General features: G+C 43.6%; 1 protein-coding gene across 2 annotated transcripts in view; it reads left to right on the top strand.

Annotated features, from left to right (window-relative positions):
• Positions 1-26,445, top strand: part of LOC139280811 (structural maintenance of chromosomes protein 1B-like) — a 171,929-nt gene that overhangs the window by 62,320 nt on the left and 83,164 nt on the right. For both annotated transcript variants that reach the window (XR_011596769.1, XM_070900530.1), the window contains exons 9-17: positions 2,128-2,335; positions 3,695-3,880; positions 4,705-4,884; positions 12,938-13,084; positions 13,237-13,374; positions 13,985-14,101; positions 17,812-17,918; positions 19,715-19,856; positions 25,733-25,881. Coding sequence is in view for 1 of the 2 variants with exons in the window: in XM_070900530.1 (XP_070756631.1) it covers positions 2,128-2,335; positions 3,695-3,880; positions 4,705-4,884; positions 12,938-13,084; positions 13,237-13,374; positions 13,985-14,101; positions 17,812-17,918; positions 19,715-19,856; positions 25,733-25,881 (1,374 nt within the window). In the remaining variant the exon portion in view is untranslated. The remainder of the gene's footprint in view (positions 1-2,127; positions 2,336-3,694; positions 3,881-4,704; positions 4,885-12,937; positions 13,085-13,236; positions 13,375-13,984; positions 14,102-17,811; positions 17,919-19,714; positions 19,857-25,732; positions 25,882-26,445) is intronic.

Here is a 26,445-nt window from a genome sequence, read left to right as displayed (position 1 = left end):
CTCCATTGTCACCGGGAGTCCATTTAGTTCAACATTCAGCATTTATTGGGGGACAATTCGTGGTGAATGTGTGCACCCCATGCACCTCTGCCTCCTTGATCTGAGGCTGTGGTTCGTCGTGATCCTCCGTAGATCTGTCCTCCTCTGCAACATGGTGGTTTGCAGATTTAACAGACTTAGCAGCTCGCCTGCACACTCGTTGGAGGTGTCCCATTGTTTCACAGCCCTTGCAGACATACTCTTTGAATCGGCATGAATGGAAACGATGATCACCCCCGCAGTGCCAACAAGGTGTTAATGGCCTTGCATTCATCACCCTTGATGGTGGACTCTTGAGTCATCTGTGAACGTGCAGCTGCAGGTATGTGTGACCTGCCGTGTACGTTACGATTTGAAAACATCACTTTGTTCACAGTACTTGTAGCAACACTTGTGTGCTGATAGATTTGCTTTGTATTGTCACTGGTGGCAATGAACGCCTGGACTATCGCTATGGCCTTACTCAAGGTTGGGGTCTCTACAGTCAAAACATAGAAAATAGGTGCAGGAGTAGGCCATTCGGCCCTTCGGGCCTGCACCACCATTCAATAAGATCATGGCTGATCATTCCCTCAGTACCCCTTTCCTGCTTTCTCTCCATACCCCTTGATCCCCTTAACCGTAAGGGCCATATCTAATTCCCTCTTGACTATATCCAATGAACTGGCATCAACAACTCTCTGTGGCAGGGAATTCCACAGGTTAACAGCTCTCTGAGTGAAGAAGTTTCTCCTCATCACAGTCCTAAATGGCCTACCCCTTATCCTAAGACTGTGTCCCCTGCTTCTGGACTTCCCCAACATCGGGAACATTCTACCCGCATCTAACCTGTTTGCGAAGTATAGTTTCGTGGCCAATGCCAAGTACGAAAAAGTCTCTGAGCATGTGCTCCAAATGTCCTTCAAATTCGCAATATCCTGCAAGACGTCTTAGTTCAGCGACATAACTCACCACTTCCTGGCCTTCAGACCTTTTGTAGGTGTAGAACCGGTACCTCGCCATCAGAACGCTTTCCTTCGGGTTCAAATGTTCTCGGACCAGTGTGCACAAATCGTCGTACGATTTCTCCGTGGGTTTCACTGGAGTGAGCAAATTTTTCATGAGACCATACATTGGTGCCCCGTAGACGGTGAGGAGGATCGCCCTTCGTTTGGCAGCGCCCTCTTCCCCATCTTGCTCGTTGTCCACGAAGTATTGGTTGAGTCGCTCCACAAAGGTTTCCCAGTCATCTCCCTCCGAAAATTTCTCCAGGATGCCCACTGTTCTCTGCATCTTTGGGTTCGCTATCTGTATCTCGTCACCAGTTGATGTATATGGAGAAAGAGTCAGACTGAACAGTGTGAGCTCAAATTAAAGTGTGACCTTCGTCTTTTATTGCAGGTCTCCAGAGTGCCTCTCCAACCTGTGAAGCCTCCTTAAATACCTGTGTTCCCAAGGAATTATGGGATCCCTTGGGACTCCAGGGGATGAGCCCTCTGGTGACTGTACAGAGTAAATACAAGTTTACATATATAACAATAACAAAGCTGTAAATTGGATAAATACGAGCTCTCCACGGAGGTCTTGGAGCGTGGAACACACTCTGCTGGATAATGCAACCAGGAAGCAGTTCATGCACTTGGACTCTTCACACCAATTGTGCACTATGCTCATTAAAACCCTGATTTTCATGTAGGTGAGGAAACAGTTCCCATAACTGTGAGTGGAGCTGCTAAACAGCACTCTAATTTAAGTCCCAATATAATTGTATACTGCAAAGAAGCCTGTGTCCCTTTTATTTGGGCCCTTTTAAAGAATACATTGCAGTTTTTAGTGTATCAATTTGCCACTTGCTAACCAACTGTTGTTGGACAAAGGAAGGTAGGGAAATTTCTGGCAGATTCTTAAAGTTGTACTGCGTCTGTCATCTGTGCCTGTTTATTTAACAAACCATGTTTGTGTGCTGATTTGCAACGAGATAGGGGTAACCCTTTCTGTTTACAAATTCTAGAGTAGGAAGAGAATTTGAGGGGATATGTTTGCGTTTTAGACCCTCCATCGGGACTTGTCATTATGCCAGCATCTACATGTAATTATTTTCAAAACTAGGGCTTCTCTGATTGAGCAGAAACAACAAGAAGAATTATTGGCCAATGAAATAGACAGTGCTAAGCTACGTATAGGTGAAGTCAGTGAAAAACTGAATGAGGTGGCTGGGGAGTTGCAGAATGCAGGGATTGATCACCGTGAAGGACATCGGCAGCAGAAGAAAGCTGAGATTCTTCAGAGTTTCAAGCGCCTCTACCCAGATTCTGTGGTAAGTAAGAGTTTGTATATATGCAATATATAATTGGTGAATGCATTGCTTTTGATCTCCAGACTTTCCGAGATGTTAGAATGGTCCCTGTGTATTGAAAATAGAAAATATAACCTGCTCTGTGTAGATGAGGGAAAGCAGAAGCACCACCCACAGCTCTCCCACTGGAAAATGCCTGGAGCTTAAAAAAAAAAGTGGGTGGGCAGGAATCCAGATACATTTTCAGTTTCTTGACCGAAGAGCCATCCCAATTGCGCCTTGCCCCACATTGGAATGTTGGGCCTATTGGGTATTCCAATACCTTCATTTAAATTTGGAACTAACTTTTAACACTTGCATCTAACTCAAATGGGAAGAAAATAAAAAGGTTAACCCCACTTTCATCATATTTGCTACTGTGAAGTTATTTCGCAATCTAGTGTTTTCAGCAGAGTTGGAAAGATTTCTGCAAATAACAAGAGAGGGTAAATTTTACAAATTTGCACCATGGCATGCAACTTTGTGTGCCAGGAATATATGTCAGAAATTTGGGCTCAGAGGTCAGTGGACGCCACAGATTTTGTCATCCTTAACTGATGGAAGATCCTGCTCACCTCCGTGTCCAAAATCTTAAAATGCACTCCTGGTTATCGAAGATCTTCACCAGGAGCACAAATTTGTAAAACCTGAGTTGTCTAACATCTATCTTACTGCTATTGTAATTTCAACTGATCTGCAAAGAGAACAAACAGGATAACATTAAAGGAAAATCTGCCACAGCAGCAAAAGGTAAAATCCTGATTAGAAAATGTTACAGGCATATTGATTTTTGATGATTCAAACCAATTTGGATAAGTCCACTGAACAGGAATCATGACCTAATATGGCTCAAGTGACATTGGCTTAATGTGGGAGGTTTCGTTGAAATAAGGCTAACCACTTAGCAGATATGTGTTGCCAATTATTCCCATCGCATGCTTTGTAATATCATTCGCAAAATATGTTGCGTGTTATCATTTGGGGATTCTGCTCTATTCATTGAGGGAAGCTTTGGAGCAGTAGATGCATTTAAGCACACTTGGAAATGAAACCAAAGATGGCCAGCAACTTAATTTTCAGAGGACCAATCAAAGGTTTCTGAAATACAAATAGATTCAGAAAACTAGGACAGAACTTCTAAGATTTGTTTCAAAGCATAATCTGATGGAGAGAAGTCAACAAACCGTGGGCATAAGATCAGCCAAAGTTGATCTAATGGTGATAATTTAATACATTTATAAACTCAAAATAGATCAAATTGTGCCTATGATTCTTATATTTTGTCTATTGTTCATGGGAAAATGACAATTACTTTCAATTGATTCTGTCTTTGTTCCACAGTACGGAAGACTTGTAGATCTCTGCCATCCTATCCACAAGAAGTACCAGCTGGCTGTCACCAAAGTCTTTGGCAGATACATTAATGCCATTGTGGTTGCGACTGAGAAAACAGCCAGGGATTGTATACGATATCTGAAAGAAGAACGAGCTGAACCGGAGACCTTCTTGGCTCTAGATTACCTTGATGTAGGTTTAAAAACTTCTCATTTTAGAATAACACAGTGACTCTGATTTTGGTCTTTCTATTGCCCTGTTTTTCAGTAGATATGGAGCAGTAGTAATAACAAAATGACACAAGTAAACTTGCAGTCATCTTCCAAACCAAGGCCCGGCTGCTGCTTCGATTTAGATAGCCATCACTCCCACTGGAAACAAATGGGAGCCTCATTATTTAATTCTGATCAGGCTCCTATGATGTTTTTAGGACCCTAATGCCATCTTGGTACAGTTAAGTGCTGAAGCCACCCACTACACAGAGCGAAAAGCAACCAGAACCTGTGTCCTTTATAGGGATCACTAGAAGCAGCTCTGGGACCACTAAAAAATAATGTCACTTTTTGAGCAGCAGGATGAGCATAATTTTATCTCCTTGTGCCTTGCTGCTAATCCTCCATCCTCAATAATGCTCTCTGTCGTACTCTCTCCCTCACCCCAGATTAGCCCTTCCCTTAAATCTCCTGTTGCAGGCCTGTAGTCAGCGGATGGCCTGCTAGATGTCTTGCCCCCTCCTCCAAACGGCAAATTGCCGATCAGCACTTGGAGCATGGGGCCTGATCATCAAAATGCTCAGGCCTCTCACTGGCAACATCAGGTGGGCATTGCAATCACTCCACCCACCGCCTGTCCAATGTACACTGACGATGAAAATCTCCTTCAGTGTGTTACAGCTCATGCTGGGTTATATTAGATAAAAATTTGGTGAAAAAATTGGATATGTTGGAAATAAATCTCTATGTAGAAAAACGTAAAGGAATTGTATGATGCAATGTAACTTAAAAAAATAATTACAGGTAAAACCAATAAATGAACAGTTGCGAGAAATTAAAGGAGCCAAAATGATGATCGATGTTGTTCAAAGTGTATCGCCTCAGTTGAAGAAAGTGGTACAGTTTGTTTGTGGTAATGGACTTGTATGTGAGAACCTGAAAGAAGCCAGACAGATTGCATTTGAAGGAACTGAGAGGCTTAAAGTAAGAACATTATCTTTTCTTAAATTATATATGCTGTGGATCAATTATACACAACTTAATTAGCTACATTGCATAGCCCGTGGGAGGTCAAGTAAAATTGTAAGAAAAGCTGTTCTGTTCAGTACTTTCTACGGTGCATCTACACAATTTTTCTATTTTTGCAGTGCTGAGTTAATTATCCTCTTTTCCTTCTGCTATCAACATCATTAACATTATTTATGCAGCTGTGCAAGGAATGACTCTTTAAAAAGTTTTCATGTTTACTTTAAAGACCTTTTTTAAAAGAGTCTAATGTGGATTTATGTACAGTGCTATGGTTACAAAATGTGGAGAAATTCTTCCAGGGTACAAACTCATAAGCTGTGATTTTGCCTCCCGAGACAGGCGACGTCGGTGATGGGGTCCAACCCCACTCCTGTCTTCATCCTGGCCTCCCACACGACGGTCCCCGATTGTTAAGCCTGCCCAGCGAGGTTCCCGGCCAATTAAAAGGAAGCTGGTCTGATGTCATTTCATGGCGCATCATCAGCCAGTTTCCTTAAAGGGACCATGCGCAAATTTATTTTGACAGTTGTGCTATCAGTGTTCTACAGCATTGAGCTGCTGCAAACACTGACAGACACTGCACAGAGGGGCACGGCTGCACCCAGGCTCTCCCATGACTCCTTCCACATGCTTATGGAAGGAGTCACAGCACACAGGGAGGTTTTCTTCCCTTCCAATGGGTGGAAGAGACCTCCCCCCACCCCCGCTCCAGGAGACCAACGCAGCCTGGTTGCACATTGCACAGAAGGATACAAGCAGGGATGTTGTCAGTAGGATCTGACTGCAGTGGTGCAAATCTTTCAGTGATCTTAGTAGATCACATAATGTTACTGCAAAGTCACACTCAGCCTCATCCTGCTGTGCCACTCATCACATCCCCATCACTCTGCCTTCCCTACTCCTGCACATCCTTATTAACACCAACTTACCTTGTACCTCCATCCACCCCTCTGTCTACATGATCACATCCCCATCTCACTAGCCACTCCTCACACTCACCCTCATCCTAGTCCAATCACACCAACTAACAACACACAAGGTTAGCCACTTGGGTGTTTTCACCAATGTTAATGTAAAGTTTCTGTTAATGTGTTGTCAAACATTGAAATCTTTATTTTCAACACTTTGCCTTCTTGGACAGATGTGTGTGCACCTTTGGAAGTGGCTTAGTGAGTTGCAGTGAATGGTGAGACATAACGGTACCCCCCCACAATGGTGATGAGTGTGAAAGGAGTGGCTTGGGCATTGTAGGGATGCTTTATGATGTTGGTGTGGGGTGGTGCCAACCTGGCGCATCATGTGGTAGCCAGGGTGTATCGCGTCAGGTGAAGTAAATCTGGCCATGGTGAGGCCATTCCTGGCGGCAGCAATGTGGTCGGGTGCTGATGCCCTGTGTAGTATTAGTTGATTGCGGAGAAGGTTGGTATGGTTGTTGTAAGGGGTGGTCCCGGGGGCCAGGTTCACCTCTGACCTACTTGAGCGGTTCGGATTGCTCCCACACACTTGGGTTCTAGACTCTGGGTTTATTTGGTGGGGGGGGTGATAAAGTGCAAAGGACAACTGGTTTGATGCAAAAGAACTTTGACTTTATTACAGACAAGAAAATACAATGTCAAACTTATAATCACTCGAATAAAGAACAATACGTTACACATTCAGAGGGGGTTACAGTAAAAATTACACCTCCCACCTCCCAATACCTAATCCTAGCTAGGTTAGACTCCAGGGCAGGCAGGGACTATGCTTACTAATCCTTTCTGGTCAGTTAGCGGTAGTTCGCGATTTCGGGGTTCATTGAATTCTGTAGGTTCTGCTTGCTGTACCCGAATGTCGGAGAAGACTTCTTACTGCGCAATCTTCAGTTGCGTTGAGTCCGCTGATGCGGTAAGGTGCGTTTTGGATCTATGGGGCAAGTACCCGGTTTCCTTCGTTAGAAATAGGTTCAAAGTCTCTTAAGGTAATGTTTTCACCTGTTGGTAGTCAGGACTTAGATTGTAGAGTGGAAACTTTCGATTCTTCGGTTTCTTTCTGTTGGAGTTTTGTTTCACGTTGGGTCGATCGCTGTGATTTTTCGTTGGTACCACATTGGCTATGGTCGGTTGCTGCCGCGATGGTGATGTTCTTCCTTCAGGACTTCGAGGTTGGAGAAATTAGTTTATAACTGTCGCGTTGGTTTCTCTCCCTTCTTGATGACATGAGCGTAGTATGGTACTAGGCGTAGTATGGCATACCCTCTGTTAAAACAGGGGGCCAGTTATACGGTTTGAGTTGTCCTAATCTTCGAGCCAAATCAGTACAGAATTCTTTGTTTAAATTTGGCGGGCTTGACATTTCTTTGTAACATTTTGGCGGACTCGTTAAAAGTTAATGGGCTAGACTTCACATCGCCCATCTATGGCCTATCTATCGCCCAAAACGGACCTCTATCGCCCATTTTGAGCAAAAAGTGGAAAGTAGGCCCAAAATATCGCTGGAAAGACAGGTGCCTAAGTTTCCACTTTTATCGCCGAGATGATCGCCCACACAAGGCCCATCCCAAGTTTCGGCACCTAGCATGCACTTCGCTGGGCCAATGCAAGGCCAAAAAGAGTGCTGAAAAATAGTTGCTTTTTCGGGGCCTAAGAGAAGGAAATGGGCACTACGGACGCCATTTTGAACTTCGGAGGAAGGGTGGAGAATTAGTTGTGAGTCATTTAGAGAGTAAAATTGAAGAAAATTATACTCAGAAATTTGGGACAAGGAACATAAATAGGTATTATCAACTTATTTATGCTAAATAGTTTTCATATATTGGAATTATTTTGTAAATAGCTTTTACATAGTGAAGTTATTTAATGATATTGTTGGGGCCTATCAAACTGACTGGTATACAGCTTAGAGAGTGCAGAGTACAGTGATTAGAGAGTATAGAGTAGAGAGATTATTAAAATTAGTGAAAGTAATTATCGATAGTGATGGGGCCCATGCTTTCCCTGCCTTTTAATTGCAACTGCTCACACACTGGTTACTAAAAGGATCAATCGAAGAGGTGCCAGAGAAATGCGTAGACGGAGACGAAGACAGAGAAGGAGACCGTACAGACAACGAAGGTACTTGGAAAAGCAATCCTACCTGAACTTGTCTGAAAATGCTTGTCTTAGAAGGCTGCGATTCCGGAAGAGGTCATCGATGAGATATGTCAACTCGTCAAGGATGATCTGCAGCCTTCCAGCATCATCAGAACCGCACTGTCCATTGAGGTGAAGGTTACTGCTGCCCTAGCCTTTTGTGCATTGGGATCTTTTCAGGCTTCAGCTGGCGACATCTGCCCTTATCTCTCAGCGCACTACACACTGCTGCATTCGACAGGTGACTGAAGCCCTTTACGCTCGCAGGATAGACTTCATAAGCTTCCCAATGACCAGGGAGGCACAGACCGAGAAGGTTTTTCGAGAATAGCAGACTTCCCCAAGGTGCAGGGAGCAACAGACTGCACGCACATTGCCCTGAAAGCACCCTTAAAGAACACGGAGGTGTTTCATAACATAAAGGGGTTCCACTCACTAAATGTGCAGCTTGTTGTCGACTACAATCAAACAATTATGACAGTAAATGCTACATTTCCTGGCAGCATCCATGATGCGCATATCTTACGTGAAAGTGCTATCCCTGACTTGTTTGCCAATCAGCCAGAAGGTCATGGTTGGATGCTGGGGGATAAAGGATATGGCCTTGCCAGTTAGCTCATGACTCCTCTGCGTAATCCTGTCACTGAAGCACAGAAACGGAATAATGAAAGTCACATAGCGACTTGCAACATGTTGAAAAGACAATTGGAGTCCTAAAGCAGCGCTTCAGATGCCTGGATCATTCCGGAGGCAGCCTCCAGTATCTCCCTGATCAGGTAGCAGAGTTTATTGTGGTGTGTTGCATGCTGCATAACCTATCTATAAAGAGAGGACAAATCATGCCAGATCATGCTGCAGGTCCACCTCCAGAAGGAGATGAGACAGAAGAGGCAGCCGGCGAGGATGAAGAGGAGGAACAGGTGGGAGAGGACGCGGGCGAGGACATAGGGGAGCGCAATCAGCCTGGCGATCTAGCACCGGTACCACCACACCTTTCCTGAAGACCAGTAGCCAGTGGCAGTTACATGGCCGCTAAGCTTTTGCGTCAGCAGCTCATTAATGAACGCTTCGCATGAACTATTATTGATATTCAAACATTCAATTACAGTTACGGTTAATCAAAAGTTTCATTTCTGTGGGGAAACAGAATAAACAAATATGCATGAAAAACTACGTTGTAAAACTAATGTAACTAAGAAAGAAGGTACAAAAGTTGTAGAAAAACTTTCTTTTATAAAGAAAAACTTTTTTTTAAGAACTAATGAACAACACCCTCCCTCCAACCCCCCCACCCCCTGTACCAACCCACCCTTCCCTCAAATCCCCAAAACGTTAGAAGAAATTAATGAACATTTAAGTATTAATAACAAGTGGCCATTTAAGTAATAATAACAAGTGACCATTTAAATAATAACAAGTGACCATTTTAGTAAGAATGACAAGTGAACAGTAAAGTAATGATAACAAGTGAACATTTAAGTATTGATAACGTGCCCAATTTAGCAAGAATAACAAGTGAATAATAAAGTGATAATAACAAGTGAACATTTATGTAACAACGGAACTATTGAAAAGCACTCCCCCCTCCCTACCTGTGGCCATGTTTCCCTTCAGATCCTGTCCCACCCTGTGTTCGCGCCCCCCCCCCCCCCCCGCCCATTTTGGTCTATGCAGACCGACACCAAGACGTCACGCAGAGTGGGATGGCATAACTTCCTACCGTGGTGGAGGTAACGGAGCGGAAGCAGAAGCCTCAGGCTCTACTTCCGAGTCAGGAGGAACTGTGTCCTCCGTACTCGCTTGGGGTCTCGCTGCGAGTGAACACGACACCTTGGGGTGCAGCGCCGTATCCAGCCAGCAACGCATGCCGTAGGGCATTTGTTGCAGCTGTCTGCTCCCTGATCGCCTCCAACGTCTCCCGAGCAGTCTGTGACTGCTCAGAAGACCAGCTGGAGAAGCGCGAGCAGAACTCGCTCCAGGTTGTGGAGAACTGGCTCCAATTGGCTGAGAAACACGCGAACCCCTGGATAATGTCGTGACCGATCGTGACTGTCTCCCTGCACAGGGGCTAGTAAGCTCTCTGTCTGGTCCTCCGTGGCAGGCGAGTGCATTCACGCTGACCGGACCGCCGTGGGGTCGGCATCTGCAATGTCACGCGTCTTGGCGTCACCACCTGCACACCGCTTGGTCCCGATGCCTCATCTATCTCAAAAGAGATGGCCGCAGGTTGTTCCCCTCCCACAAAAAGAATCTCCTGTTCTTCCTCCTCCTGCTCATGCACAGCAGCAGCAAGAGTCTGCACTGGCTCCTCCTCTGGCTCTTCCTCCTGGGAGGTTCCTGAAGGTTCAGTGGACGTGTCCGCTGACTCCACTGATACTTGTTGACCTTTGAAAGACAAATGGAATTTATAAACAACGTTTAACAATTCAAATCAATTCATCTCAATTTTTCAAGAACTTAAAACATTGCCGTTAGCCCATATGCACAAGCGCTCACCAGGCCTAACATGACCTCATTTGAAGATCAATAGTACATCTCAATAGTATAACTCAATTATATATCAAATTAAAGTATCATTGCACAGGATTACCTGCGTAACAAATATTTACTATTGATTCACACATTGCACAATGCACAGTTCTCATTACTCACGTGACTCTAGGGTGGTTTTGGCCACACCACGGGTTGTGACCGAATGACTTTCTGGCCCCACCAAGGCCACTGCAAGCTCTTCGTAAGTGGTGAGAGACTGCAGCATGGCACAGCCCCCGCCTGTCCTGCGTTGCTCGCGTTGGTTGATAGATATCTTCTGTAATAAATAAGGTAACATTGCACAGCATAAGCAAATGGATTTGGCAATAAACATTTAAGACTGACAAATTTATAAGTTCAATTACAAGTTTGCACTACATTGCATAGGAATATGATATTTCATACTGTAACATTCAAATTTATGTTGCGGTGCATAAATGTAATCATAATTTAATCCTAATTTAGTTATGTTTAAAGATTACGAGATAACATTGCAGATTCTAATTAGAATTTCCATACATCATTAAATAATAAATATGGATGATTTCAAATATAAATTTCAACTTACTCTTGCAGCCGCCAGTTTTTGCGGCACTGGTCCGGTGTCCACGCTTCATTAGATGCCGACGTGGTCTCTCTGCCCAAATCCTCCGATGTGTACTGGGTGGAGGTTTCCCATGCCCACCCCGTGTCAGATCCTCCCACCTCGCGCTAACAATGTTAACAAGGGTCTCATTGGCCTTCTCGCTGAAGGGCTTGGCCCTTCGCCTTTCTACTGATCCCTCCATTGTTTAAATTGAATTGAATTAAAGGCAGTATTTTTCTCTGGTAAGTGCTTTGTCAAATCCCTGCTTCCTTTCTCCTCCCTCTCTCTCCCAGACCCACACAGAGCTCCTGAGCATGTGTGAAGACCCCTGACCTCTCAAAACGCGGGAAAGAGCATCAACTTGAAAAAAAAAATCAACCTGCACATGCGCAGTAATGCGTTGCTCGGGAAGTTTTTTTTTCATTCACTTCTGTTTTCTTTGGTGAGATCGCCGAGAAATCACATCGCCCATTTGACATTGCTGGGATAAGGCCGAGTGGAAAATCACCCCAAAAAATGGGCCTTGAGCCGGAGATCAGCATGGACGATATGTCCCGCATCGCTGGAACAAGGCCCATTTTTTTCGGCCTTAGCCATCAAGTGGAAATCTAGCCCAATATGTCTTGGGTAGGTGTTCTTCTAAATCTGTTTCCTGATGGAAATATTAGCTTGGTAATCGCAATGTCCTTTTGTGCTTGGTTTTTGCATACAGGCTGTAATAGTCCCTTTGTTCGTATTCATGTTGAAGATGGCTTTTCTCGGTTTAGTTTGATGGCTGGCCATCTCTGAGTTATTGTTGTAATGTAAATGTCTCTTGTGGAGAAGGGTTTTCGAATATCCATTTCTCCAGACAATTCACCATAGTCCCAACACCCAGACAGTTTCAATAATCAAGTTGGCTCCTTTTAGTTCCTTAGGCCCGCCCACAGACTTGAATTTGTCTTGTAAAAGTCCAAAATTTGATTAATAGCACTTTAGGATTTCAAACTTTCCGGTAGATAGTCCCAAATTAAATTTCCTTTCCAATGAGCCCAAACACTGGGGTGGGGGGGGGGGGGGTCCTGTGAATTTTGACCTTTCATTGTTGGTGATGCTGATGTTGGGGTTGATTGTGGTGGCATTCTGAGGATCAAGGTGAGTTTCAGGAATATCGATGCTAATGTAATAGATGGCAGGTGAACATGAGATGACAGAAGCGATCTGTCAATGGTGAGACAGGTTGTTCCAATGAGGTGACACTGGATAGAGAGATTACTCCAAAGACTTGCAACCTGCATAAAGCTCAATGTGCCTTCCAAATGTAGTAAGCAAGAGCTTTTGATCTTGGAAAATGAACAGCTGTGAAATGGGAGCTTTTATAGCACATTTGCAGCTGTCAGGTAAAGAAATGAATTTATGGTGACACAACTCCCGATGTCCTTACCTGATGTGATCTCCGAGCAGCGGGAACCTTGTGGAAAATCTGGTAAAATGGTAAGTTCAGCACATAATTGTCTTAACAAGGTTTTAATCACCTAAATTGCCTCCCCTGCTGCTGCGTGTCGGGTCTGTTCAGCGTTGACAGACCCCAACATCTGGGAAAGTAGCATGGTGGCAGGTTGACAATGGTGTCACGACCCGCTATCAATCATTTTAAATTGAACAGCTGACCTGCCACCCATCCTGTCCTCTGAGCACTGGCAAAATTCTGGCCATAGTGTGTGGAGTGCTTCGTCTCTTACAGGAACTTACTAAATTTGTATACAAAAGAATTTAACTGTCATTTCATTCTTTTACAACATAGACAGTGGCATTAGATGGAACACTCTTCTTAAAGTCTGGTGTCATCTCTGGGGGTTCCAGTGATCTGAAGTTCAAGGCCAGGTGCTGGGACGAGAAGGAGATCAGTCACCTGAAAGAAATCAAGGAGCAACTGAAAAATGAACTCCGAGTGAGTTAGACTGACATTTGTTATCAGAATGCTACACGTTGTTGTTGAAGTTGCTTTTAAATTTATGTATATTTGATGCATTCTTGTGGTCAAAGTGAGATAGGTTAGCAGTATAGAGTTGATGTAGTAATGATTGTAACCCTAATTTACAGGAGTTAATAAAAGTGAACAGGAAAGAAGCTGAATTGAGGCAGTTGCAGGCTCAAGTCAAGGGCACAGAGACCAGAATGAGATATTCCTTGAGTGATCTGGAGCAAACTAGGAAAAAACATCTGGCAAATCGCCACATGGTAAGGATAGATTAAAAGATTACAGAATAATTATGGATGAGGAAGGCTAGTCATCCCTTTCCTAACTCACCTAACCAGAAAGATCCTAAAGTTCCCCCATGGTAGCATCCAGTTATTTCTTAAATGATTCCAGGGGTTTTTCCCTCCACTATATCTTTGTCTATCCCACACATTGACCATTCTTCGTGTGAAGAAGAATTTCCTGATATTGGGCCTAAAATTACCTTTTACTGGTTTGAACCTGTGTCCCCTAGTATTTACTCTCACAATTTAATTTAAAGTAATATTCCAGGCTCACGTGTAGGTGGCAGGCAGCCTCGAGGTCTGCTTTTAATGAGTGCAGCCAGCACTGGCGCGAATTGCTTCAGGGCAAGCCAATCTTGAAGTTGGAACCTCAAACAGGCATTGGGCCCCTTATTTGTAAATACCTGTTTCAAGCATGGGTAAAGTGCAGCATATTGGGGGCATAGTAGGCTATTTAGCATCCAGAAAACAGGCACTGCGCGGCCAAATTTATGGGCCAAAATATTCTCTTTATTTAATGCAGTATGGTGAAAACGTACACATCACTATGATCCTAAATATTCTAATATATGTAATTTTTTTTAAGGAAAGATCAAAACTAAAAAGTGGACTGGCCAATTTGCAGTCCCAAATGGCTGTGATGAGTTTGAGTCTTGAGGATAGAGAGATGAAAATGCAGGAGATTCAGCATCAAATGAACGAAGTAAGTACATTAAATGCGATACTAGATTATCCAATTTATTTTAGAATACATTTCATGTGAGAGGCCAATAGAAAGGACTTCAATATGCAAACAAAAAATAAAAAAAATATACTCCCAATATATAAACAAAAGCATTATTTACAAGGAGTTTTGGGAAGACCTAAGTCATTGTTACAAAGGTGACATATAAAGGTTTAAGTGCTTACAGTTAAATTCTGTCATTCTGTTTCCATCTTCCTGTTTTTGTAAGAGAAATCTAGTAAAATGAATACCCTCTTGTCACAGAGATTATTAGCTATTTGGTCGAGCAGGGATTTGCTGTTTAAGCTATAATATGCTTCTATGTCCATCATCATCATAGGCAGTCCCTCGGAGTCGAGGATGACTTGCTTCCACACTAGAAATAAGTTCTCAAGTGACTGAAGAGTCCAATGCGTACTGTAGTTCGATGACAGAGGATGGGACAACCTTGGATCTGGCCTGGAGGCGGCAGAGATTGAATAGATTCCCGTTTGTCCTGTAATTTAGCTCTACTCCAGCGGGGAGCTTGCTGAGGGTGAGATGGAACATTGCAGCAAGGAAGATTGAGAAGCACGTTGGTGCGATTACTCAGCCCTGCTTGACCCCGGTCCGAACGTGTAATGGATCTGTGGTGGATCCGTTGATGAGGATCACAGCTTGCATGTCATCGTGGAGCAGACGGAGAATGGTGACAAACTTTTCAGGGCAGCTGAATCTGAGGAGGATGCTCCATAATCCCTCACGGTTGACAGTTTTGAAGCCTTTTGTGAAGTCGAAGGCCATGTACAACGGTTAGTGCTGTTCCCTACATTTCTCTTGAATCTGCCGTGCGGTGAAGATCATGTCCATTCTGCCCCTTAGTGGGCGGAATCCGCATTGCAAATCTGGGAGGAGTTCTTCAGCCACAGGAAGAAAGCGATTCAGGAGGATTCTTGCGATGACTTTTCCGGTGGTCGACAGCAGGGAGATTCCTCTGTAATTACCGCAGTCAGACTTGTCATATTTCTTGAAGAAGGTCACGATTATAGCGTCTCTGAGATCTCCTGGTATGATCTCCTCTTTCCAGATAAGAGAGATGAGGTCATGGATCCGCGCCAGTAGTGCTTCTCCGCCATGTTTTAGTGCTTTGGCGGGAATTCCATCTGCTCCTGATGACTTGTTCTTCAGTTGTCAGATGGCCTTTTCAACCTCGTGCTGGGCTGGGGTTGTGCTGAGATAGTGGCGGGTGGCATGCTGTGGGATGGAGTCGAGGACACTCACGTCGAAGGCAGTCTCATTTGAGGAGATCCTCTGAAGTGCTCTTCCATCCGGCACTGACTGCTTCTCTGTCCTTAATGAGCACCTCTCCGCTCTTGGCCAGTAGTGGGGTAGGGGCTTGGGTGCTTGGGCCGTAGGTCGTCTTGATTGCGCTAAAGAATCCTCGCACGTCGTGGTTGTCGGCAAGCTGCTGGATTTCTTGAGCTTTCTCCACCCACCATCTGTTCTTTAGGTCGCGAGTTTTCTGCTGGACCTCGGCCTTCAGACGCCTGCAGTGCTGTTTTCTTGCCCTCGAGTTGTGTTACTGCTTCAAGTCCCAGAATACCTTGCGCTTGCGGTATATTAGCTCCTGGATCTCCTGGTCGTTCTTGTCGAACCGGTCTTTGTGTTTCCTGGTCAAGTGACCGAGCGTCTCTTCGCAGGTGCCGATTATGGAAGCCTTTGGGGTTGACTAGGCATTGTGGACACTCTGCGTCTCTGGGTCACTGGGAGTCGTCAGGTTGGTAGCGAGGCGCTGGCTGAATAGGGCTTTCTTAGCAGGATCTTTGAGTGCACCGGTGTTGATTTTCCTGCGGCATTGTTTCTGTTGCCGTCTCTGTCTTGGGGCAGTGTTGATGGTGATGACAGAGCGAATTAGGCGGTGGTCCATCCAGCAGTCGTCAGCTCCTGCCATGGTGTGGGTGATGCGCACGTCTTTGCGGTTCCTCGCTCGGACAATGACGTAGTCTAGCAGATGCCAGTGCTTGGAGCGAGGGTGTTGCCATGAAGCTTTATATTTTCCTTCTGGTAAAACAGGGTATTGGTTATGACAAGGTCATGTTCTAAGCATTTTGTCAGGAGGAGGGTGCCATTGGAGTTGGCTTTCCCTACCCCCTCTGCCGATCACAACTCCCCAGAGGTCAGTGCCCTTTCCGACTCTGGCGTTAAAGTGGCCAAGGAGGATCAGCTTATCGCTCGGTGGGACTCGGGACAGGGATTGTTCAAGGCTGGAGTAGAATTCCTCTTTGGCCTCGTCTGTAGTTTCCAGTGTTGGGGCGTATGCGCTGAAGACCGGAGTGCACTGGTTCCGGGCTTGGGTGAGCTGAAGAGTTATGAGGCGTTCATGAGGGGGGAGTCTCTGAGACAGCCCACTAATTCGCTTTTTACGGAGAAGCCAACCCCATGGAGGCGCCGTTCTGCTTCTGATTTGCCTTTCCAGAAGAAGGTGTAGCCAGCACCATGTTCTTTGAGCTGGCCTGCCCTGCCCGCCGGGTCTCACTTACGGCGGTGATGTCAATGTCGAAGCGCCCGAGGTGCCGGGCAACGATAGCGGTGCGGCGTTCTGGTCTGTTGCTGTTAGGGTTGTCCATGAGGGTCCTGACGTTCCAGGTCCCAAACTTCATCTTAAAGTGCGCAAGATGCCCGTGTGTGAATTACTTTAACGTGGGGTGGCTATTGCACAGCAGCTACCACATGGGCTTGATAGAGCAAAGTCTTGGTCCAATTGCAAGGGGATTCAAGACGACTGGAGACCAGGCTGTATGGGTCTAGTTCACACACGATACTCCTACTGTCCTCCTTGCTGCAGGGCCTCAATCCCTGGGTTTTGTAGGACACAATGGCGGTCTCACGAATTCGCTGTTGGTCCGTGCTGCGCCACTCCTGGGCCACGACCTAGCTGCTGGTGTCCACATTTAAAATGCCATTTCTTCTGTCCTTTCTACAATTGCTGCTTGACCTGCTGCATATTTCTATATTTTCTGTTTTTGTTTAACATTTCCAGCATCTGCAGTTTTCTGCTTTTTGGCCTGGACTTGGGATAGGAGAGGAAAACAGTCCAGTGTTCCCATTCTTAATTGATGTCTTCTGGACTTGATTGGAAAATGGTGTGCGTGGTTGTTGGTGAGGACACAATCAGGCTCGGTTGTGGTACGCTATACAACCGAATATCCTGCCGTGATTTACTGTCTTAAGCTCATGCTTGAAGAATGGACACGAGAGATCCTAGAGGCAAGATTCATGGGAGTAAGAGAGAAAATTGGAAAGGAAAAAAATAACTGTCAATAGCGCTTCACCTGTTAAGGGATAGTCCCATATCCAGGTTCAAGTCTCGATTGTCTTAATAATGAAGACATCCTGGAGCCGATTTTCACTTTTGGCGTGGATGGTAAACTGACGGACATGGATTGGCTCTGTGTTACACACCCCACCTGATTTTCAGTTCCATGGAAGTCAGTGAAAAGTGAAATTGGACGGGGGCATAACAAGCAGCCGATCTACAACTGTCCGTTCACCACCTGCGCAGAAAGTGAAAAATTCTCCTCCCCCCACCTCATGTCTTTGGGATGGTAGTCTTATCTCCAGTGGTGCACAATATTTACACATCCAAGGAATAATGCTAGAAGAGAAAAGTAACCAGATTAAGTAATTAGCATTCTTCTATTTTACAACAGGTTGAAGATAGAGTGTTTGAAAATTTCTGCATCAAGATTGGTGTAGCAAATATTCGTGAATATGAGGATGAGCATGTGAAGCAGCTAGAAGAAATAGATAAGAAACGGTAATTTATAATTTACATGTCTAGCAAGGTGCCACACAAAAGGTTACTGCAGAAGATAAAGGTACGCGGAGTCAGAGGAAATGTATTAGCATGGATAGAGAATTGGCTGGCTAACAGAAAGCAGAGAGCCGGGATAAATGGGTCCTTTTCGGGTTGGAAATCGGTGGTTAGTGGTGTGCCACAGAGATCGGTGCTGGGACCACAACTGTTTACAATATACATAGATGACCTGGAAGAGGGGACAGAGTGTAGTGTAACAAAATTTGCAGATGACACAAAGATTAGTGGGAAAGCAGGTTGCGTAGAGGACACAGAGAGGCTGCAAAGAGATTTAGATAGGTTAAGAGAATGGGCTAAGGTTTGGCAGATGGAATACAATGTCGGAAAATGTGAGGTCATCCACCTTGCGAAAAAAAAATAGTAAAAGAGAATATTATTTGAATGGGAAGAAATTACAACATGCTGCGGTGCAGAGGGACCTGGGGGTCCTTGTGCATGAAACTCTTTTAGAGTCCTTGTGCATGAATCCCAAAAAGTTAGTTTGCAGGTGCAGCAGGTAATCAGGAAGGCGAATGGAATGTTGGCCTTCATTGCGAGAGGGATGGAGTACAAAAGCAGGGAGGTCCTGCTGCAACTGTACAGGGTATTGGTGAGGCCGCACCTGGAGTACTGCGAACAGTTTTGGTCACCTTACTTAAGGAAGGATATACTAGCCTTGGAGGGGGTACAGAGACGATTCACTAGGCTGATTCTGGAGATGAGGGGGTTACCTTATGATGATAGATTGAGTAGACTGGGTCTTTACTCGTTGGAGTTCAGAAGGATGAGGGGTGATCTTATGGAAACATTTAAAATAATGAAAGGGATAGACAAGATAGAGGCAGAGAGATTGTTTCCACTGGTCGGGGAGACTAGAACTAGGGGGCACAGCCTCAAAATACTGGGGAGCCAATTTAAAACCGAGTTGAGAAGGAATTTCTTCTCCCAGAGGGTTGTGAATCTGTGGAATTCTCTGCCCAAGGAAGCAATTGAGGCTAGCACATTGAATGTATTCAAATCACAGATAGATAGATTTTTAACCAATAAGGGAATTAAGGGTTATGGGGAGCGGGCGGGTAAGTGGAGCTGAGTCCACGGCCAGATCAGCCATGATCTTGTTGAGTGGCGGAGCAGGCTCGAGGGGCTAGATGGCCTACTCCTGTTCCTAATTCTTATGTTCTTATGTTGTTTTTATAAGGGAAAATCTGTGCAACAGCAGAGACAACTGAACAATATGCATTTAATGTAATTAGTATACAAACATTTTTACAGTGTATACAATCTACCAGTGAAGTATTTTTAATTTCCATCTGCCAAATTGCACACTCCATTTTCATATAGAATTAAATCTGATTTAGGGCAACGAAATTGAAGAATTAGATTAAAGAATCAGTAATGTTTGCTATGTTCCTGGCTGTGATATATTTCGATAAACTTTCATCTCCATGCATGGGAAGTATTCTGGCGGAAAGGCTTGCCTGCCCATTGTAGAACCTGTCAGATTTTCATTGCACTGGAATTAATGGAATGAAAACCAGGTAGTTACGAGAACGGCTGAGCAATCCGCTGGACCAGATTACTGCCCAGGCTTTGAACACAACAATTTGCCCCATTATATTACTGTTACCATTTACTTAGGACTAGTGATCAGTCACTAGTTTCTTCCAGAAGCCAATGGTTTTGTGTAAAACAGATTTTTGTTGGGATTACTTTTTAGTTTTTAACTATGTTGAAGGTATTTTCTCCCTGCGTTGCAGGTTAGAGTTTGAGAACCAGAAAACACGGCTGACAATCCAGCTAGAATATTCATATAGCCAAATTAAAGAGGACATCAAAAAAATCCAGAAGTGGAAGGAAACTATTGAAAAAGATCAAGAAGAAATAGTGAAGTTGAAGAAGGTACTGAGCGTTAAATTTGTTTAAAAGTTAGTATGAAAGTACATTCATGAATTCCTCTGTCCTCTGACTAACTTTTTCGAAGTCATGTGTTCAATGAATGCATCAATGTTTGAATTTTATTATTAACATAAGAAATAGGAGCAGGAAGCAGTAGGCCATCCGACCCTTCGAGCCGACTCCACCATTCAATGAGATCATGGCTGATCTTCTACCTCAACTCCACTTTCCCATACGAGAAACATAGAAAATAGGTGCAGGAGTAGGCCATTCGGCCGTTTGAGCCTGCACTACCATTCAATATGATCATGGCTGATCATGCAACTTCAGTACCCCATTCCTGATTTCTCTCCGTACCCCTTGATCCCTTTAGCCGTAAGGGCACATCGAACTCCCCTTTGAATATATCGAACGAACTGGCCTCAACAACTTTCTGTGGTAGAGAATTCCACAGGTTCACAATTCTCTGAATGAAGAAGTTTCTCCTCATCGCGGTCCTCAATGGCTTACCCCTTATCCTTAGACTGTGACCGTTGGTTCTCGACTTCCCCAACATCGAGAACATTTTTCCTGCATCTAACCTGTCCAATCCCGTCAGAATTTTATATGTTTCTATGAGATCCCCTCATTCTTCTAAATTCCATTGAATATAAGCCTAGTCAGTCCAGTCTTTCTTGATATGTCAGTCCTGCCATCCCGGGAATCAGTCTGGTGAACGTTTGCTGCACTCCCTCAATAGCAAGAATGTCCTTCCTCAGATGAGGAGACCAAAACTGTACACAATATTCAAGGTGTGGCTTCACCAAGGCCCTGTACATCTGCAGTAAGACCTCCCTGCTCCTATACTTAAATCCTCTTACTATGAAGGCCAACATGCCATTTGCCTTCTTCACCACCTGTTGTACCTGCATGCCAACTTTCAATGACTGATGTACCATGACACCCAGGTCTCGTTGCACTGCCCCTTTTCCTAATCTGTCACCATTCAGATAATATTCTGCCTCCCTGTTTTTGCCACCAAAGTGGATAACCTCACGTTTATCCACATTATACTGCATTTGTCGTGCATTTGCCCACTCACCTAACCTGTCCAAGTCACCCTACAGCCTCTTAGCATCCTCCTCACAGCTCACACTGCCACCCAGCTTAGTGTCATCTGCAAACTTGGAGATACCACATTCAATTCCTTCGTTCAACTCATTAATTTATATTGTAAATAGCTGGGGGCCCAGCACTGAACCTTGCGGTACACCACTAGTCACTGCCTGCCATTCTGAAAAGAACCCGTTTATTCCTACTCTTTGCCTCCTGTCTGCCAACTAGTTCTTTATCCACGTTAATAATACATTACCCCCAATACCATGTGCTTTAATTTTGCACACTAATCTCTTGTGTGGGACCTTGTCAAAATGTCTTTGAAAGTCCAATTACACCACATCCACTGGTTCTCCCTTGTCATTCTACTAGTTACATCCTCAAAAATTCTAGAAGATTTGTCAAACATGATTTCCCTTTCATAAATGCATGCTGACTTGGACCGATCCTGTCACTGCTTTCCAAATGTGCTGCTATTACGTCTTTAATAATTGATTCCAACATTTTCCCCACTACCGATGTCAGGCTAACCGATCTATAATTCCCTGTTTTCTCTCTCCATCCTTTTTTAAAAGGTGGTGTTACATAAGCTACCCTCCAATCCATAGGAACTGATCCAGAGTCTATAGAATGTTAGAAAATGTCCACTGTTTCTAGGGCCACTATCCCCATATCCCTTGATTCCCTTTGTATCCAAAAATCTGTCGATCTCTGTCTTGAATATACTCAACGCAAACTTGGATACATTACCTCGGTCCCCTCATCTAAGTCATTGATATAGATTATAAATAGCTGAGGCCCAACCACTGATCCTTGCGGTACCCCACTAGTTTCAGCTTGCCAACCTGAAAATGTCCCATTTATTCTTACGCTCTGTTTTCTGTCTGTTAATCAATCCTCAATCCACACCAATATATTACAAAGAATGCCGTGATCCCTAATTTTGTGTAATAATATCTTGTGTGTCACCTTATCGAATGCTTTTTGAAAATCCAAATGCACTACATCCACTGGTTCCTCTTAGCTACCCTGCTAGTTACAACCTTAAAAGACTCTTAACAGATTTGTCATTCACGATTTGCCTTTCATAAATCTGTGTTGACTCTGCCCAATCATATGATTTTCTAAATGCCCTGACACCACATCCCTAATAATAAATTCTAGCATTTTCCCTATTACTGATATTAGGCTAATTAGCCGAAAGTTCCATGTTTTCTTCCACCCTCATTTCTTGAATAGTGAGGTTATGTTTGCTACCTTCTAATCCACAGGAGCCATTCTAAAATCTTGGGAATTCTGGAAGATAAAACCAACTCATCCACTAATAATATATTGTCTATATACAAACTCTTACCACAGAATCTGGGTAGAGATGCTTGAAACTCTCATGGTTCTCAGCTTTCTTCTGCTGCCAGTGCCCTTCACGGTGATCAATCTCTACATTCTGCAACTCATTCAGTTTATCACTGACTTTACCTATATGCAGCTTAGCAATCTCTATTTCATTAGTCAATTCTTCTTCACATTGTTTCTGCTCAGTCAGAGAAGCCCTTGTTTTGAAAAAAGTTACACGTGGATGCTGGCATAATGACTAGTCCTGATGGAGTGTCTAAAATGCAAACATAGCCCCTTGATTCTCTTCCTGCTCTAGAATTTGCAAACAAAGAGGGTTACCCTTAAGCTCCTTGCACATCAGCACACAAGCATATTAGATAAACAGGCACGGATGACAGATGCAGTACAACTTTAAGATGCTGCAAAAAATGTCCCTACCTTCCTTTGTACAGCAACAGTTGGATAAGTGAGTGGCAAATTGATGCACTGAAAACTGCAGTGTATTCTTTAAAAACAAGATGTGACCGATAGTGTGCAGAGTAAGAGGAACTGAGGTGAGCTAGAGAACGAGGATCCGCAGAAACTGATCCTATTCAACAGGTACAAGGATAAAGGCTGTCAGAAGGACAGCCAGGATGTGGACCATGGTACCCTGGAGCAGGAGGCTGTCCAAAGGGAGGAGGAGGAGGGAAAACTTAATGTGGTAGTTGCAAGGGATTCAATAATTAGGGGGACAGATAGCAAGATCCTTTGTAAGCAAGATCGAAAGTCCCACATGGTACCTTGCCTGCCTGGTGCCAGGGTGAGGGACATCTTGAACCAGCTTGAAAGGATATTGGAGGGGGAGGATCCAGTCATTGTGGTCCATGCTGGGACCAACAACATAGGGAAGAGTAGGCAAGAGGTCCTGCGTGGAGAGTGCCAGGAACTAGGAGGTAAATTAAAGAACAGGATCTCAAGGGTTATAATCTCTATTATTACCTGAGCCACATGCAAATTGGCGTAGGGATAAGCAGTTTAAGGAATGAACATGTGGCTGAAGGAGCGGTGTGGGAAAGAGGGGTTCCATTTCATGGGGCATGGACACCAGTATTAGGTCAGGAAGGAATGATACTGTTGGGGCGGGCTCCACTTGAACCGGTCTGGGACCAGGGTCCTAGCAAAAAGGATAAATAGGGTGGTCACAAGATCTTTAAACTAGTAACTGGTCTCCAGTCATCTTGGATAACTCTTGCCACTGGACCAAGACTTAGCTCTGTCAAGCCCGTGTGATGTCTGCTGTGCAACGGCCACCACACGTTAAAAAAATCCACACACAGGCATCTTCCACCCTTCAGGATGTAGTTCGGGACCTGAAATATTCGGTCTTTCATTAAAACACCTGTGAACTCATCCTTTTTTGGCCTGGAATCAAGTCATCCTCGTTTCGAGGGACCGCCTATGATGAAACTAGTAAATGGAGGGGGGGGGTGGAGAGGGCTCAGGTCGAAAATATTGTATAAATAATAGTTCAAAAACAAACAAAAGGGAAGTGAGTAGAGTAACAGTCAGAAATTGTGCTTTAGATACTACAGGTAAAGGGAAAACCTAAAAGATGAAAAGTGATTAAACCAAGAGAGAGAAATAGGAAACATGTGACTAAAACATTAGAGCTGAAGGACAGGTTAGGGTGTGTGGCCCAAATAAGCATTCTTTATACAAACACACAGTATAAGGAATAAATTGAATGAACTGCAGGCGCAAATTTAAATTGGAGGGTATTTCATGGTAGCCATTACTGAGACATGGCTACAAAATGATCAGGACTGGGAACTAAATATACCAGGTTATAAGGTCTACAGGAAAGATGGGAAAATGGTAGAAGGGGAGGATTAAAGATGAAATCACTTCAATGGTACGAGAAGTAAGCAGGCAGTGGAGACTTTATGGGTAGAATTAAGAAATAGGAAAGAATTTAAGACTGTAGTGGGAGTTGTGTTATAGCCCCCCTGGTAGCAGTTGTGAAGTGCTCGATTGTATAAATGCAGAGATTAGACAAGCGTGCAGTAAAGCCAGAGTGCTTTTAATGGGGGATTTTAACTTTCATATAGATTGAGATAAGCAGACTAGCACATGTCATAAAGATAGTGAATTTCTTGTGTCTGTCCAGGATAGTTCCCTGCAACAATACGTCCTAGAACCAACAAGGGGCATGCCATATTAGATTTAGTAATGAGTAATGAGAGATTCAGTTAACATCCTAACGGTGTGCAAATATTTATTAATAGCCATCATAACATGATCAAGTTCAACGTAGTGTTTCAAAGGGAGAAACGTGAAATAGCTACTGTATTAAGATTCTAGATTTAGGCAAAGCTGGCTTCAATGCGATGAGACAGAGACTTTTCACAGTAAACTGGGCAAATCTGTTAATGGGTAAAACGATAGATGATCAGTTGGGAGGTGTTCAAAAAACAATTTAATGTGATACAGAACCAGTTTATACCCCCGAGGTGCAAGAACTCTATTTGCCAAAAAAAAAGACAATTAAAGCAATAAGGAATAAAATAAAACTAAAAGTAAAAGTATGCAAAATTGCAAAAACTAGCACAGATCGACTGGGCCTGTATTCACTGGCGTTAAGAAGGATGAGAGGGGATCTCATAGAAACATTTCAAATTCTGACGGGACTGGACAGGTTAGATGCAGGAAGAATGTTTCCGATGTTGAGGAAGCCCAGAACCAGGGGACACAGTCTAAGGATAAGGGGTAAGCTATTTAGGACCGAGATGAGGAGAAACTTCTTCACTCAGAGAATTGTTAACCTGGGGAGTTGTTTATGCCAGTTTGTTGGATATATTCAAGAGGGAGTTAGATATGGCCCTTACGAATAAAGGGGTATGGAGAGAAAGCAGGAAAGGGGTACTGAGGTGATGATTAGCCATGATCTTATTGAATGGTGGTACAGGCTCGAAGGGCCGAATGGCCTACTCCTGCATCTATTTTCTATGTTTCTAAATGGGAAAAATACGAAGAACATCGAAGGGTGATAAAACACAGTAAGAGCTACAAAAAGGGAGTATGAAAAGAAACTTGCAAGGAATATCAAAATCAACACAAATTTTTACAATTAAATTAGAAAAAGATGGACAGGAGCAATGTTGGTCCCTTGAAAACTGATAATGATATTATTGTCAATGATAAGGTAATAGACATATGGAATAATTATTTTGCGTCAGTCTTTACAGTAGAGGAAAAAGATAGCATGCCAGAAATCTCAATATTGAATCAAGGACAGGGACTCAACAAAATTAACAAAAGCAAAATAACTTGCTATACCTTCATGATGTATTTTGTAGTCTAGATTGCCCCTTGTTTTTATGTCTTGATTCCCCCTTTCATTAATGTACAACATGAATGGAAACTCTTCCCAACTGGTGCAAACTGCAGTTTTCTATTGCAAATCACAGGAGGAGATGCAGTTAATGAGAATTGTTGATGAAGTCTTGGTGGTACAGCGGGATCTCAATAACAGGCTGTTACTTAAAAAGACACAAGCCAAAGATGCACAAAAGGAACTTGATGAAGTTGGAAGAAAGAAATTATCAAATATTAGCAGGTATGTTTTGTGCATCTTATCACATCACCATCAGACATTTTGTTGTGAATAACCAAACTACTCCAAAAACGGCCAGCAAATCATTTAGTTAAAGCACAGCACCTTAATTTTCTCATTTTGGTAATACTTTAAAATTATTTTTTAAATGTTGAAAGTTATTGATGGGACATTTGATACAAACTACAAATACAGCATATTGTGTCTACGTGTTAACATTATTATTTTGTGATTTACAGTGTTTTTCTCATACTAAATAAGTTTGATTATTCATTGTCTTGTAAAATCACTTCTTTCAATTCTATTAATTAATACAAGAATCTGTCTTCAAGTAAGATTTACTAATAAATTTTAACTTAGAATTATAGAACGATAAAGTACAGAAGGAGGACATTCGGCCCATCGCGCCTGTGCCGGCTCTTTGAAAGAGCTATCCACTTAGTCCCACTCCCCTGCTCTTTCCCCATAACCCTGCCAATTTTTCCACTTCAATTATTTATCCAGTTCCCTTTTGAAAGTTATTATTGAATTTGCTTCCACCACCCTTCGAGGCAGTGCATTCCAGAT

The sequence above is a fragment of the Pristiophorus japonicus genome, chromosome 15, assembly GCF_044704955.1.
Source record: "Pristiophorus japonicus isolate sPriJap1 chromosome 15, sPriJap1.hap1, whole genome shotgun sequence".
Lineage (NCBI taxonomy): Eukaryota > Metazoa > Chordata > Chondrichthyes > Pristiophoridae > Pristiophorus > Pristiophorus japonicus.
This window is presented reverse-complemented; position numbering and strand designations above follow the sequence as displayed.